The sequence below is a fragment of the Metopolophium dirhodum genome, chromosome 1 (genome assembly GCF_019925205.1).
Source record: "Metopolophium dirhodum isolate CAU chromosome 1, ASM1992520v1, whole genome shotgun sequence".
Taxonomy (NCBI): domain Eukaryota; kingdom Metazoa; phylum Arthropoda; class Insecta; order Hemiptera; family Aphididae; genus Metopolophium; species Metopolophium dirhodum.
In genome coordinates, this window is record NC_083560.1 from 101,540,374 (window position 1) to 101,558,822 (window position 18,449).

General features: G+C 27.9%; 1 protein-coding gene across 1 annotated transcript; it reads left to right on the forward strand.

Annotated features, from left to right (window-relative positions):
* Window positions 1–6,511: 6,511 nt before the first annotated feature.
* On the forward strand, window positions 6,512–14,064 carry LOC132948902 (trehalase-like). The gene is made up of 4 exons (XM_061019593.1): window positions 6,512–7,248; window positions 7,529–7,662; window positions 12,176–12,729; window positions 13,846–14,064. Exons 1-4 carry the CDS (start codon window positions 6,512–6,514, stop codon window positions 14,062–14,064), a joined length of 1,644 nt encoding a protein of 547 aa, XP_060875576.1.
* The last annotated feature ends 4,385 nt before the right edge of the window (window positions 14,065–18,449 follow it).

Below are 18,449 nucleotides of genomic sequence, written 5' to 3' on the forward strand. Positions count from 1 at the left end.
AGGCTTGTGTGCCCCACAAATCAAATTGTGTCGGTCCAGGGCCTCCTGCCCGCTCAACTTGTGTTTCAAATTCCTATTATCAAATGACGTGAAACACCTCTTGCAAAATACAACGCGTCCGTCATGTCCTGTTTTCTGTGCGCGTACCAAGCGGGAAAAATTGGAAATATAAACATAATGCGAGTTTTCCTCGTCCGTCACCATCAACAAGTCAAAATGATTCTGTTTCTCCTCGTCGACTACACGTAGTGGATAGACTTCATATGTAGGAAATTTCTTAGGCGGTTGAAACTTTTTCTCGAGGCCGTACACGTTAATGGAGACGTTATTATTATTTTTTTCGAATTTTTGGATATCTGACAGTGGTGTTGGGAAGGAAATGCCCTCAAAATTATATTTGTCCTCGTGCTTTTTATAATTTTCTCCTACACAATATTTATATTTATCAGATAAATTTTCGGTCACATGCCTCGCGAGAATCACCCACTTGAAACACTCCTGGTCCGTGTTTTGAGGGTTGATGGTGGCTCGCTTCCTGTCGATATAGGCTGGTAACTCAATATAAGAGGAGCCACCCATCGGAGTATATTTATACACTGCCACCAATAATCCGTCTATACTTTCTAGAGTGAAACCACTTCCTCTTCCGCTGTAATCATCCTTCTCCTTCATCAACTTCATATACGATATCTCTACAATCGTTCTGACGTCACTATCCGGATAAATTTCTACTGCCATTGTCTTGAACGCCCTGTTCTCTGATGAATTGGGTACATTGGGCCGATTGTACGTAGCTAAAATTATATTTGTTTTTTGAATACGTACATTTATTAAGAACAATTTTGATTTTAAGGCTTATGAGATTAAAAAAAATTTTTCAACATAGGTAATCTAGATAAAAACTAATAATAATCATAGGTATTTAAATGTAGAATAGTAATAATTGGACATCGCGGAAGTACAAACACATAAAATAATATACCAACTTTGACAAGTGTTTGATATGTTTCAAAAGTTTCAGAATACAATTAGGTAAGGTTTTTAATACAATATATTTAAAAAAAATGTTCGCTACTTTCTTATGTTTTAATATAGGTAGGTGCATTTTATATTACACTTTAAAAACTCTTATGCTGGGTTTCATGAAATATTGATTAATTTAATCGTTCAATAAAATTTAACCAATTAACCTGCACAGGCCACTAAATCATGTTTAAATAACAATTATCCCAATTTTAATTCAATAATAGTTTAGTCATTGTTCATGCAATCCGGCATTAATCTTTACAAAAAAAATTAAACATAAATATCTAATTGTTATTCATGTGAATATATTTATATTGTATACTCTATAGCAGCGTTTCTCAAACTATAGGTCTTCAGTCATTTTTTGGTGGGTCGTGAAAATTTTTTGAATTATATGTATAGATTCCAAGAAATTTATGTTAAATTAATATTAAATATATTATTATGTTATTAAATAAACTTATATTATTATAGTAATATAGTACCAAAAATTACGTGGGTAATAAATAATAATTCGTCGTATATTTATTTATTACGACGGGTATTAATACGCCTCATTATTAAAAGTACATTATTTTATAAAAATATATTGATTATAAACCTATAAAATAATAAATACCTAATAAAAGTAATAAACAAATTTTGTTTTATATAACCACTTTTTAAAAGTTAAACCAACGTGGTCGTGAAAAATTTTTCGGGGAAAATTTGGGTCGCGGTAAAAAAAAAATTGAGAACCACTGCTCTATAGTATAACAATTAAAATTATATTACAGCAATGTATCGTTATATGTTTTCAATGATATTGTATTTTATTAAAGGTGTTCCTATAAAGTCGGTCAAAAAAATATCGTAATAAACAATATGTGCAAATTGTTTACAATTTTACTTAACTATATTATCTAAGTCAGAAACTTACATTTAAAAACACGCCTCGATTAAGTTCTAGAAGTTAATGTCAGTCAACCTTAAGATTTTTACAGAATTAAAATTTTCCAGGTCAAAGACTCAATTTTTTTTCACAGCGGACGCAAATTTTTTTATTAAACGTTATTTGGTATACGGACATATTTTTATTTTTAATGGGTTCGCAAGAACTGATACTGGTCGCGTATGTGAACTGCAGCGCACAGCAGTCTTATAAAAAACACTTTTATAATAATTGTATTGAAAAATACTGATAAATGAATAAAAATGTGTATATTTTAATACCTATTAATTATAAAATGAACGGTTCTTACCTAATGAAATATAAAATAAACAATTTATTCGATTTTAATTGTATTGAAAATAATATAATGATTATCAAAAAATAATCTGAAATATGACTGAATAATTATTTTGAATTTTAGCAAGGTTTACTAAAATAGTATTAAATTAGTATAGTAATAAATAATTAATAAGTAACAGTTAGCTTAAAATTAATCTAATGATTTTAGATTCTGAGTGAAACGATGAATGTATTGATTTTACAATGATGTGTGTTTTTTTTTTTATTTTTTTTTTTATTTTTGTGTCTGTGTACACGATAAGTAGTCGAAATAATGCTTCGATTTTCGACTTCAGTATCTTGTTCGATGGGGAAGTGAATATCGTTGGTGCATTGGGGAGGTCAAAATTTTAATTTCCCAGTAGTTTTCAAAAGCGATGTGAAAAACAAAAGAAAAATTAAGGAAAAACGGGAATTTTTACGCAAAATCGATTTTTAACAAAATCGATTTTGGTTATTGGTGTAACTCTAAAACAAATGACCGTAGATGCATGAAATTTTCACTGGTTGTTTATATTTGCATTTTCTATACACAATACAATTTTGAAAATAATTTGACTTTTTTTGAACTGTTTACGGACATTGTCAGTTTTCAGTTTTTTTAAATTTTTTTTCTATAAATATCAATAAAATTTTATTTGTTGGGTAAAAAAGCTTGAAAATTTAATAGAAGGCTCCTAGGTTATTGTTTCAAAGGCAGATGAAAAAAATTAAAAATCCTTAGTCACAGTTTTTTTTTATACACGTTTAAAGTTCAAATCTTGAAAAAATACGGAAAAATCACGAAAATTTGCAAATTATTTTGAGTTAGAAATTCATAAAAAATTTTCTTTTTAAATCTAAGATTTTAAAATCTAATACAAGATTCCTCATAAGTTTGTCTAACTTTATCAAAAAAAAAATTTCTACAAGAAAGTCAAATTAAATTTTTATGAGCGTTTTAAATTCATATTTTTACAACATTAGATATTCACTCGATTTCTCATGTACCGATTTCCTTATTTTCTTGTAATTCAAAAACGAATAACTGTAGATACATGAAAATTTCACTGAATGTTTATATTAGCATTTCCTATACACCATACAATTTTGAAAATATTTTGATACTTTTTGAGCTGTTTACGGGCATTTTCAGTTTTCAATTTTTTTAGTTTTTTTTTCTATAAATATCAATAAAGTTTTATCTGTTGGGCCAAAAAGTGTAAAAATTTAATACAAGACTCCTGATATATTTTTACAATAGCAGTTGAAAAATATTGAAAATACATAGGCACAGTTTTTTTTTATAAGCATTTAAAGATCAAATTTGGACAGAATTTATCAAAATCTCGAAAATTATCAACCATTGTAATTAATAAATTATAAAATGTTCAGTTTTTATAGCTAAGGATTGAAAATTTAAAACAAGATTCCATGTAAATAGATAATTCGGTTACCAAAAAATCTAAAAAATACACAAGCACAGTTTATTTGTATAGTCATTTTAAGTTCAAATTTGGACGAAATTACATAAAAACCTAGAATAACTATTTTAGTTATTTTGTTGTGATTGTATAATATTATTCGTGGGCACTTGAAACTTCTAATTTGTAATATTTTCATCGATATATTATGATGATAGTTTTATGATCACGGTTTGTTGTTGATGTATAACGCGTTATATGTACCTAATGGATATTGTGATATGATTAATTTGGAATTTATTATAGGTCAATTTTTTTTTAATACCATAGATAAGTGTATAATATGTCTTATACCTAGACTGACATATCGTCTCCACTCAGAATCGTTTTTCTTATACAATGATATATCATTGAATTCAAATTTAATACCATCCATTATACAGTGACCCACTTGTAACCTACAGTACAGCAGAGCGACATCCACTTTTTTAAATTCCATTGTGTACCTTAAGTCAAATGATATACCTACGTAAAAGTTTCAAGTCCTCGAAAGAACTATCTATGAGGAAATCCGTATTCAATTTTAATGTCTTACCTACACAAATTAAGTTTGTATACATTAATTTTAACAACAAAATAATTAAATTTTTTTGTAATATTGACGAATTTCTTTATAATTTAATCTTTAGACGCTCATATAACAAAATACGGGTACAAACGAATAAATTATACTCGTACCTAGCCATCTAGGTATATAACTTGTTTAATATTTAAAACAAAATTTAAAATCTAATAGGTGTATTATCATTCTGCATTTAAACTCAATGATATAAATTTATTAATAATGAGTAATTTTATAAATTACGTTCAATGTTATATATGGCCATTCCTCGGAGTCACGGAGTGTGTTGTAGAATATCTCGTGTGCACATTATAGAATAATAATAAGCTTGTAGAACATTGGATACTTGTAAGTATTTTATGACCTGTTATTATCATTATTGTGGTGAATGGTGATAGCATAAATTAAGATTTTACATTTTCTTTTTTCCGTTATAAATCATGCGTGATTATACATAGTAGGTACCTACTTATTTATACCTATTTATCTATAATATAAATATATCATATTATTTCATATACTATTGCAGTGATCCATAATATTAGATACACTCCTATACTCTATATTATATGTGATTATATCATATTATTATCTTTAGCGCATTTAGTTGTCACTTGTCATTGATTTTTTGAATGATAATGCACCCAAACAAAAAAATACAGAGTAACTTGAATGTTTAAGATAAATAAAACATATTGTTTTAGACGGTGATATATTGGGTATATTATGGTATATTTTAATTATTTATTAGGCATGCTTTTGGGGAATTTTTTTCAGATAAATATAGTTGAGTACGAGTAATAATAAAATAATAATTGAAATAAATAACGTAATGGTATGCATAAATAAAACACTTTTTAAACATGTTCTATTAAATTCAGGCGGTCTACAGCCATCACAGCTACACCCATAAATTCATAAATGCTATATTGAGTTAGATTTTCCAGATATTTTATTAAACAAAATACACTTTGTTTTTGAAAGTTTTTGTACTACATGTATAATTATATACCTCTTTATATTATTATTTGAGGCAATTACCAACACAAAAAAAAAATAAAATGTAAAATTGAACAGATTTATTAGTTTTATTTTTAAGCTTTATGATTTATGAGAAGAATTTTGAAATTCGGCAATAAATGGGTGATGGAAAATACGACATTGTCTACAAATCTAAACGCGTGTATAATATGACCATACTAATAATTTTTTTAAATATAATACATACAAATATATTTATTTAAATTAATATATCATTTTATAAGTTAAGAACATTTATTTTATAATCTCAGAACTACAGTAAACATTGATTTTTATCCTCATAATCTATTTTCTCTTTATTAATTAAAAATTTTTTTTTTTTTTATTTGGGTTAAGGCTTCGACTACTCAGGTCATTAGGCTGTGGTACTGTAGGGGGGGGGGGGTACTATAGTTTTGTTTACTCGTGATTTGTTTTGGCAGAACTTTTAATTTGGGCACCCGTAGGTATCTGCCATGCCCGAGTGGGGGATGGCGGCACTTGTTCTCCGGACACCGTGACTTGCACGGAGAAAAATGCCGCCCGGTGGTCGAGGATCGAACTCGGACCGGCTATGCCGAATCCGTCGCGTTAGACCGCTCGCCACCTCGTCCCCCATTAGATAATTTACATAACGCTATATCGATGTTTATTAAAATCATAGCTATCACATAATTGAAATAAAAAAAATTGGTTGTATTTACTAAGTTTATGTCAAACATCAAATAGATAAGCTTTAATCTGACCAAAATGTATCGAGAAAAAAATCGTGGTTTCAATTAATTAGTTATCTTAATAATTCACCTTACTTTTATGCAAGGATGTTTATCATATCTATTAAATTGAGATATTAAATATCTGATAAAACCTTCAATGAAATGTGTACTTGTAATTTGTATTTATAGTTTATGTTTGATACCTTAAAATTTAAACTTTAAGAATACGGATTATCTTCAAAAATGACACAATATTATATCTTATATAAAAAAAAGTAGTTAATAGTTTGAAAAAAGGACATTTAAATTTAGTTACAGTGAATATTATTAAGATAAAATTAATAGTACCTATTAGATTAATTAAAAACATTCTAATTTAATTTAATGATTTATATTAATATATTTTTGTTTCAGTAAAATTTTCTGTCAAGGATCTATTCTGCATACCGTACAGATGTCTGGATTATTCCATGATTCTAAGACTTTTGTGGACATGAAAACTAAATGCAACTATGATGTTATTGACACACTCTTCAATTCAACAGAGTGGAGCAAAGAGCCAAACAATAACAAACTGAATGAAACCATCAACACATGTTTCGAGAAAGAAGATTCTGAATTAATAAAATGGATTCCTACTGATTGGGTCAAAAATCCAAAATTTCTTGAAAGCATTAAGGATAATGTTTTAAAAGGCTGGGCTAAGGAAATAAATCTAATATGGAAAGAACTCGGTAGAACGATCATAGATGACGTCCGCTTGAAACCCACGAACTATTCATTAATCTACGTTCCAAATCCCTTTATAATACCAGGCGGTAGATTCCGTGAAATATATTATTGGGACTCTTTCTGGATAATTAGAGGCTTATTAATATGCGAAATGCATATTACTGCAAAAGGTATGATAAGTAATTATATCTCAATGATTAAAACGTTTGGACATGTACCAAACGGAGGTAGAATTTACTATGCTAAGCGATCTCAGCCCCCTATGATTACACCCATGATCAAAAGTTATGTCGATGCAACAAATGACACGACATTTGTGATAGAAAATATTCATGCATTAGAAATTGAATTCCAGTACTGGATGACACAGCACAACGTAACAATTAACAAAAACGGAAAAAATTACACGCTTGCAGTATACAGGGATTATTCAACAGGACCACGACCCGAATCATACAGGTAAATACAATTTTGTATTTCATAGAAGTTATCTCAAGTTTAATTTATGGGCTTATAAATATTAATTGATGTTACTGATTATTTCTGATTGAACACTAGCTTGGGTGGAATTAATAATTCACGTTTTGTTATGATTTTAAAATTATTTAATTTTTCTGTGGCACAGTGTATATTAGGTACTACCTATTTGCCTACGAATCATACATATGTAATTTGGGTTATTAGTAAATATCTATACATTTCAAATTTTTATAATTTCAAAATATGTTTTGTATAACAGGGAAGACATAACGAAGGCACAATTCTTTAAAACTGAAAGTGAAAGAGAAAACTTTTACTCCGAGATCAAGGCTGCAGCGGAATCGGGTTGGGACTTTTCGAGCCGTTGGTTCATCCTAAATGGAACAAATAAAGGTAAATGACTTACTAGTTTTTGTATTTATTATAAATATTTCCAACGACGCTTAAAACCATTCAAAATGAATTGTGCTTTCTGCGTTTGCTTAATTATCGGTAAAAAAAGTTTCCTCTGTTAGATACTGTAAAAGTAACAACAAAATAAAATAAAAACGCCATTTATTTTAAAACAATAGATTTGGGCTCAGCGTACTTACTTCTATGTACTTATAACTCTACCGGACATTTTTCCTTGTATCTATAGCTCAAGCGAATATTATGTATATATGGTTTTTATTCCTTACTATCATTAATATTATTTTACAAAATACACTTTATTTTACCACGCGTGTGCGGAAAATGTGTAGGTAGTGTATAACAATACATTAATATTATAGTTAGGTACCTGTAGAATAAAATCTATAGTTTGAAAAATTATTCGCAATACCTACCTACTATTAAATAGTGATTTAAGTTCGAAAAAATTTCAGTTTTGTTATTTTCTTAAAAAATACTTACCTGGTATGTTCATTTGACACAAACAAATTAACTTCCGAACATTTCTCAAATCACCTTTAATGTATAGCTCTGAATAAATATGTTAAATAACATTATATCGTATTATTTCTTTCATATAATTACAAATTTTATTTGAGCATTTGTGGCCTTCCTATTATACATATTATTACTTAATTATAACTATTTAATAAATTTGATCCAAACTAGTTTACATAAAAAATCTAGCATGTAGTGTTAAATTCATTAATTCATTCGGAATACTTAAAAACTACCTAAATATTATAAATTAAAAATGCATGTTGGATTTAAAATTGTTAATTTTGTATTTACATTACTTTTATAGAAATATACGTATTTGAAATTGTTGAGTAGGTGGGTTTTATAAATAGAAATCTAAATCCTTTTGAATAAAATAATGATATTTTTATATAGTATATCAACTATAGTTTAAAAATCGTACCAAGCATTATATTACATATTATAGCCTATAGACAAGACTTTAACGAGTTAAAAATTAAAATTAAGTTAAAATTTTAAGTTAATAGTAACGAAGTTAAATAATTCGTTAATTTTTGTTGTAACTAATTTTTAACTTAACTGTTGTATTCTTAACAAATTTGACGTGTTACCTTCGAGCTTATTTTATTAATTAATTGTTTTAAATTATTAATTGTATACTAACCATTTATTTATAATTTTGTTGCGTTATGAAATATTATAATTCATAAAAATGTCCAAGAATATTAATGATTTGTGCAGATTTATAATTATTTTCTATTGATATATAATAAGTATTACTATATATTAGGTATGTATAGTATAATATAGTCGTATAGGTAAGTTAATTTACAATAGTACGAGTTGCAGGGTAGTGACTATATAGTGGGTGTTACTAATTTATGATCCTAGCTGGTTCATGAGACAAAGAAAATAGGTAGCTTATAACTTTGGCCGCCTATTATATTTATTATTTAAATAATAGTTGTAAAATTATGAACATAGGTCTAACACAGATTATTCAATACAACATTGGACATATACTTATATATTATTATTATTTATTGATATAAAAATGTAATATAATAATAATTAAAATGTATAGTCATATAATACAATTTCCGATTTCGTACATTATAATATGGATCTAATATGTACCTACTGCGTATTCGTGTACCTATAAATATTAATTAGGTAGTGTTCTTGTCGCCATTACACATATTACTTGGAAAGATTAAAATTAAAATTTACTAATAGGAAAATAATATTTAAAAATATGTAGATATATAAATCGAAAATATTATCCAAAATGGAAAATTATAAAATATATTAATATAACTAGGTACTATAACTTGTAGGTTCAGTTATAATTATACTATTTTAGCTGACCACTTATTTAATTATTGGGGGAATAGTTCAGTGAATAGTTGATTTGTCAACTACCGGCCCTAAATTCTCTGTAAATACTACTTGCGGCTATGTCTCATATTATATGGGCCCTAATCATAAGTACATTATGAGTTAAATTAATTTCACCTAAGTTAATTCGTCTAAAATCTAAAATCGTCCAAAAAATATATTAGTTGTTTTTAGCTTTACTTTACTTACATCTTCTTAAATTAACTTAACTTGATGAGTTGAAGCTATATATAGCGGTAAGTGTGTAGATTGTATAAATCTCGTTATGTTAAAACTCGGAGGAAACAGAAATAAGTTTGAGATATTGAGTCTCACACGGCTACACAGCCATTTGTTGTTTCCGTCTTAAAAGTGCGTAAGCAGATCACGTTTAGCTTCGTTAGCTTAAAAAATAAGGGTGACTGACCTACTATTAAACTTGATGGAAAGAATATTATTTGTGTTTGTGTGTAGGTTTTTAAGATGGTTAAAATTTTTAACAAGTTATGCGTATATAAAATGGTTATAAATGTTAGTTATAAATGCTAATAACTCACTTGAAAACTGAATATATATTTATAAATATATATATAAAATTTAAATAACTCATGTGATCTGCTGAGCGTAAATTTACAATTTTACATACTTGTAAGATGGAGATAACAAATATCTTTGTAGCGGTTCTTAATGTAGTTACATAATATTAATATTACTTCAATGGGATTTAAATTGAGATGGATTAGTTAAAAGTTACTCGTATTTTTTTCGTTAACTCATTAAGTTAAAAGTTAACTTTGAAAAAAAAAACTTAGCGTAGTGTAAAGTTAAAATTTACTAATCAAAATAAAAAATTCCAGACACATAATATGCTTTATTAGAATTTAAAATGATACATCAAAGTAAAAACCTATTCAAAAATTGTCATTATTCTTCGAACAAAAATTAACTTAATTTAGATAATTTTGAAATAAAATTAGCTTGAAATTAACATGTTAATCTTGAAAAAAAGTAACTTATTAAGTTAAAAAGTAATTTGAAAAAAAAAATTAACAAGTTAATTAATTTAATTTAAATTAACTTCACGTTTTAACTTAATTTTAACTTTAACTCGTAAATCCTCAGCCTTGCTAATATATACCTACTACGACAAAAACTACTTAAACATTATGAAATTTGAAACAAAATATATACTCTTCAGTCTTCACGAAAAAGTTTTTCTTTTTAAGACCACTTTTCCTTAATTTATTTAAAGCGTTTTAGTGGGAGAAAATATAAACAAAAAGTATAGAAATAAAAATATTTGTCTATAATTCAGTTTATTTTATTTCAAAAATATCATGTGTTTTAAAAAATAATAAGATATCACTAATTTAATGAAAAATTTTAATGATAAAATATATTATAAAACTTGTAGGTACATATAGTTGTATTTCTGAAAATTTTTAAATTTTCCAAAAATGGAAGTGAAGTTGGCATGTAAATTAACGCAGATGACGAATTAAGCTTGGATAAAAATGTATATAATATATATAATTGCGCGTCATAAATAAAATGTAAAGCATAGCTTATACATTTTTCGTCGCCTTCAATAGGCTTTTCTGTATATTACAATATTTTTAACTAAAGCTTATTAAGCAGCTTGTTAGTCACCAATTATATCACGAATATAGGATCACGGTGGATGGTTGCATTATTTTTGTTAACATCGGTATATATTTTCATCTAATTTATTTGTTAAAATAAAATCAATTTATTGGTTTAAGACTGTTTTATAAGTTTAAACAAAGCTTAAAGTATTGATTAGTAGGTACCGACAAAACTACAATACTGCATTGTATATGATAAAATGTCAATTATATAAAGAACTATCGTAAATACTAAGATATTAAGAATATAATGTCAGAATGTTATGTCTATATATGATGTGGTCATTATTACAATTATAAATATTACCATTATTACCAATATTTTTCTCTTTTCGTGCACTATTTCAACATAGTTTCATTCACTATATATTTAATGTATAGAGTATGAAAATTTATTCGAATTACAGTAGGCTTAACTTATAGTTATACTTTCTAAAGTCTATGTCATAAATGATGTGTACCTAAAATGTATTATCACGTTTATTATACTCAACTGGTAAAGGTTTTATTTATTATATTTTTTCTAGAAACATGTCCACAACGAATAATATGAAGCATAATATTAGTTTTATTTTACTTTTATCTGTCATACACATAATTAAAACTTGATCCCGAATTTGATAGTATACGACGTGTCAATGATATAAAATATAATAAGGTACTTCATTTCTGATCAAGATAATATATGATTTTAATATTCCCCACATCGGTTGGAAAATTATTAAATTTTGTTACCCTATAATTTTTATTTTTATTTTTTTATCTAATTTACATTAAAAAATGTAATATTTGAACTCAATGGTAAACGAGCGATGTATTAAATATGTAAATATATTTTATGTGTGTATCATTATAAAATGGGAAAGGGGAGTGAGATAAAATGTCACTAAATCGGATAATAGGTATTGTCTTAGGTTATGATGTGGTCAAAAAAGTTGCATACAATAACTGATGTCATTGTATGATTGCAGGAGACATCACAAATACAAAAACGAGGTCAATTGTCCCTGTAGAGTTAAATGCCTTAATGTTTTGGAATGCAAAAATATTGAGTGACTTCTACCGAGAGATGAATAACACTGTAAAGGCTTTGAAATACGAAAACATTTCTTTGGAATGGAACGAAGCAGTGACAGCTGTTCTTTGGGATGAAGAAGTCGGAGCATGGTTAGACTTTGATATAATTAATAATGTCAAACGTAAATATTTTTATCCTACAAACATATCACCATTATGGACTGGGTGTTATGCGAAAAATCAAACCGAATACTTCGTCACAAGAGTGCTTGACTATTTGAACCAAGCGGATGTACTGAAGACTCCTGGGGGCATACCAACCACACTTAGCAAATCGGCTGAACAGTGGGACCAGCCGAATGCTTGGCCCCCACTCCAATACATCACAGTTATGGCGTTAGAGAGCACTGGTCATAAAGACGCGAAAAAAATTGCGTCAGAACTAGCGTCCAAATGGTTATGCACAAATTATGTTCCATTTTACAACACTTCTAAGATGTATGAAAAAGTAAGTCCGATTTGATGAAACAGCTGAATAAAACAATTTATAGGGTAGAAAGGGGATACTGTGCAGTGTAAACAATATTATTTTAATTTATTATAAATATAGGTACATTTCATTAGGCTGTTTTTGACTATCAATTTATATTAATAATTCACAACGTACATAACCATCATAAGGGTATAACTATTTGAGGCAAATGCTTAAAGTTGCTAAAAAAATGTGTGCACAAACATATCAATTGGTCTGCAGGACAGTAATTGAACATGGTATAGGTGGTTTAACTGATAGGCAGGTTTCGGGTGAATTGTAGACTGTAGGGTCTAAAATACATCTGATTTCAGTGGACACACCACGCACTTATTAATTTCACTGTTACATTTGGGTTTTGACAGTTTTCTATATCAAAAAAAACCTTTGAGGGTTGAAACACACAAAATCCCCCCTCCCACTACTTTTATATACCACTTACCATGTAAGTGTGTTATCGAGGTAACTTTTATAATTATTATTATAAAACAAAATAACTATCTATTTCTATAAAATCCTATTTATGATTAGAATCATCAGTTTAAACTTTAATTTTTTTAATATTTTAACATATTTTAGACTTAAAATAAACAACAATACATATTTATAATATGCTATAGTACCTATACCTAATTATATAATATTATTAAAATATTCTATAAATTACGATTCACTTACTAGTTAACTTTTCAGTAGGTATTACTGTAAACAATATTGTATTTCAATAGACACAGTTTAGAATACTTTGAATTCCCCATTATCATTTCTTCTTTTTTTTATAACAAACTTGTCCATAGTATAGAAATAAAATAAGTAGGTAGTTAACTTAAGTTAACAGAATAGGTAATTAGTAAATTAAAATATTAAATAATTAATGTTTGTTATTTCTATAAAACTAAAAAAACACGTTATAAAACTTGGGACACAGATTTATCATTCAGGGGACACACTTTGATTTGCAGGGGACATAGTATTTTAGCCCCTGGTAGACTTTACATTTTTTAATACTTGTTACTATATCTGCAGACCTATTTAAATAAATCATATTGTCGTTGGTTATCGTGTATACTAATTCGCCAAATGTTTTGACAGTACCGAGTGGATGCAGGCGGTGAAATAGGACTCAGTTCGGGAGAATATATAATCCAAGATGGGTTTGGCTGGTCCAACGGAATCGTGTTGGAATTTCTCCAATTGTCCAATTCTACAGTCTCAGTACAAAATTGGGATGTAACGGCAAAAAACTGCAGTGATGTATTGAAGAAACTAATAAAGAATAGGAATGATAATACAAAAGTAGATCATACTTGATGTAAATACAAATTAAACAATAATAATATATAATATAAAAAGTATAATGCATTTGATTACCTTGATTCAAACTAAAATCAGAAGAAAACTCTAAATTTGTATTTTTAATATTATATCCATATTTTGTTCCAGCTTACTTGTTGAACCTATATTATAAACATAGTATAATATTAATCAACGAACAAACAAATTTAAAATTATGATAGATAATTTTAGGTCAATAGTTATAGTCTGTCAATATTTGATTTTAAATGAAAAGTTAACGTATAGTTGTGAGTAATTTAAAGTACCTAATTTAAAGTTTTTAAGAATGTATTTTTTATGGTTATTAGTGGATGGTTTAGAATACTTAAATGTTACGTCAGTCATAGATTGTTAATTACAATTTAATATTTTGTTATAAATATTTTTTGATTCAGACATTTAATTTGCTCTACATTTCCAAATTAGGAAGTTAAAATCGGAGCTAAAAAATAAGTAATAACACATTAACAATAGCAATTTACAAACAGTGAGTTTCAAATTTTATGTGAGAATATTTACCATGACATATTAAAATTAGGAAAAAATTATCTACCTATGTAAAAATGGTTTTGAATCATACTAGACAAATTACCTAGAAATTAAATATGTTTTATTAATCAGAAAGCGAATGTATGAAGGTTTACATTTAAAATTAAAATGGAAATTATTTTCGAAATAACATTAACATTCATGTCAGTTTAATTTTGAATGCACCACCTACAGTGTACAATATAGTAAATTAAATAATTAAAAGAAAAACATTATAATATTTAGATGCTTATGTCTTATTTTATTTTTAGTGCCTCGTATTATGTGACATTGTTACGTGCGTTGCCCGTGAATCCACGCGAAATTGATTCCGCGATTATAGGTACCTACATCGAATAATAAAATTATGAAAACAAAATAATATCGTTAAACGGTGTTATAAGTAAATTTCTTACTGTCATTGATCGTCATCGATGATTACCCATTTTCCAGGTAATAGTATTAATTGATTTTACTTATAATACAATTATGAAAATAAAATATGTTTGACAAGTCAATGCTGCTATACAATATTATCGGTAGGTACCTATTGTATTGACTGTCGGTGACAAATGACGATAAACGTTTCATGATAAAAAACAACAATTTATTTGCTAGAAATAATAAATGAAAACAAAAATCAAATATAAGAGCCGCGTTTCTAGCTCAATTATATAATTATATGAAGGGGAACACTGAAATCAATGAAAAAAATTAAAGCGGACTCCGTCAGCCTGCGTACAACCCCAATTCGAGCACTGATTATCATGATTATATTAAGAAAACGGGTAAAAACACAAATTATTGTGGACTATTATTAATGACCTATTATGTAAGTAGTATAAATATGTAGGTTCTGGAGCTCCTCCCCCTTAAATTTTACATGTAAAAGCATAGGCTCCTCTGTATAGACAATTCGTAGTACAGGCTCCTCCGAACCATGTATAAATTATTAAGTATAGGCAACCCGCAACACACATAACTCGTCACTTATCACAACCGCCACCCGATCCGACACGTGACCGACATATATGTTATGCCTTCCCCTTCAAATACATGACCTCCTCTTTTATTTACACTTAAAAAAAAATATATATAATATTCTGATGTACATTTCTATCGACTATATCATATATACATACATACATACATACATACATACATACATACATACATACATACATACATACATACATACATACATACATACATACATACATACATACATACATACATACGAACATACACACATATCTAAAAATATTATACCATTTTCAGATTATAATCCCATTCGAATAAACATCTCGATAAATGTAACTATATAGTAGGTATACTGACTAAGGAGAATAAAAGATATTGTAACGTCTCCTCTTCACCTGGGCTCTTCCCCGTCTCGGTGTCGTTCTGTTTTTATTAACGAGGTCTCGGAGACTCGACCTCGGTGTGTGATATTATTACTAGGGATCAGGGTTACCTTATGTGAAGCAAGTACTCAACGTAATGTATATATATATATATCTGTTATTGATGTATTATTATTATTTACTACAAGTTACAATATTGAAATATACTTATAAATTATACTCCGGGCTACCGATCGGGCCATGGTGTGTCGTGGGTGCCGATGTCCAAATGTGGGTTGAGCTGGTCGTCCGCAGGTCCTCTTCAGGTCGTTGTCAGCCCTCGAGTTCCACTATCGACCACCAACCATGACTCTTCATTCTTGACCATCCAACTATCAACCGCCGACTCTATTCTATCGACTACCTCACTGTCGACTCTATCATAACTGACTCCCGCCAGGCGTCCAGGTCGGTATTTACACGATGTGAGCTAAACATCGCGTCAGCATAATATATATTTCATACATATATACACATTTGTCATTACTAACACTCAGCATATTAGCCGTGCTCAACGTAGGGAGTAATGTACGATGTCGATGACGAATAATATCGTTACATGTACCCCTTGTCCATTTAAATCTGGACCCCAGATTTGGGAAGTCAAGCAACGGTAGCTGTGTTAGTGGTAGTGTTGTATTTTCTGATTTCATGTTCATTGTTCATCCAGTAGCAAAGAATAACGGTACTCCAACCTCCTCCGACTGTATTTTCTTGCTTGGACTGTGAAACATGATTTTTTTAGGTATACAAACACCAAGCCACCAAGGCAATGGTCATGCGTATATAATAATATTAATAATATATGCTCATTGTATATTATTATTGCTTGATAACTTCTGGATAGTGGAGTGGATTGTCGTTGGCTCTTCCGTCCTTGAATACCGACACCCACGGCTGTCTTCACTTACCCCTTTCAGTTTCCTCGAGTTAGTTAAAATTTAAGTATGCAGTATAAACTATAGACATTTTTTTTTTTTTTTTTATATATATATGTATATAAGAAATATCGTTTAATTTCATACAAATTACATTAAAGATGGTACATGAAATATATTATAAGGTTACAAAAACATTGCAAGTAGGTATTATTAACATTTTTTTTTTTTTTTATCACTATTATAATAAATGTTCATAATACATTATAACATGTTTGAATTCAAAAATAGCATACAAAACAATGTACAAATATTTGTTTTGTTAAACTTAATATATAATTTAAATTGCAATAATAAAAAATTTTTTTTTTTTTTTTTTTGATATAATAATATACATTTAAATATTATACTCAAGTTATGTCTAGTGTTTTAACTAGTACAAAACCTAATTACATAATTTAGTACATAATTTTTATTAATCAAAACTGTACTAGTTAACTATAAATAAACTCAACAGTAGAGCACCAACTTTTGGCTAAACTTGGATTGGTTACTAATTCAATAACGCAGTAGTTTTACATTAAAAATGTATTTTTTTCAAATTTTCTCGACAAAAAACGGAAATATTTACATGTGTCAGTAAGTTAAATTTACTCGAATATACTCTCATTTTATAAATTGGTTCATAATAAATACCCGATCCATGTCCTTGGTAGTTGTCGATAATTGTCTCTTCTGTTTGCAACGTATCTGGTATTATCACGCTTAATGCTAGAACAACTGTAACTATTGCGAACATTTTACAATTTATTAAATTATAAAAATTAAAACGAAATGATTAATTATAATATAGTATAAAGATTGCCGATTAAATATTATTAATGTTAAATATTAAATTACAATTTTAAAAACGATAGTTATGACACATTGTTCATTGACTGTCGTAGTCACGCTCTAGGTGTGTTATTATAATATCATTCGCTAATGTATACGCTATATATATATCCTTACTTATAATATTAATAATATTATAATATATGCCCATGAATGAAATTGTGCTGAATTAATATTTATGTTGTTCACTCATTGACCTATATTTATTCAGCTAAAATGCCAAACTGTTAAAAATTACGTTATATACCTACACTATAATATTATATTAAAATCTATCGTTAGGAAATGAAGTGATGAACACACACATTTTTTTTTTACAAACAACTTAGCTTCGTTAATATTGCTTAACAATATTAAGAAATTAAGTAGTTGTGAAATATATTATGGTGGTCTCTCGACAGTAATATAATTTACAACGTGGTAAATAATATGTTGTGAGAGACCATATTGTCTTCTTATATTTTTAAATATACCTAATTAAATTGTCCAGGAATAAAAATACTCCTTAAACATGTTTTGATTTCTACATATTATAAATAACTATAATAAAATGTTCAAGTAATTATTATTTCTAATTATAATAGTACACGTTTTCTATTTGCGATCGATCTCTATACTTTTTTATTTGTTGAATATGTTTTTTCTCAGCTTGTTTTTT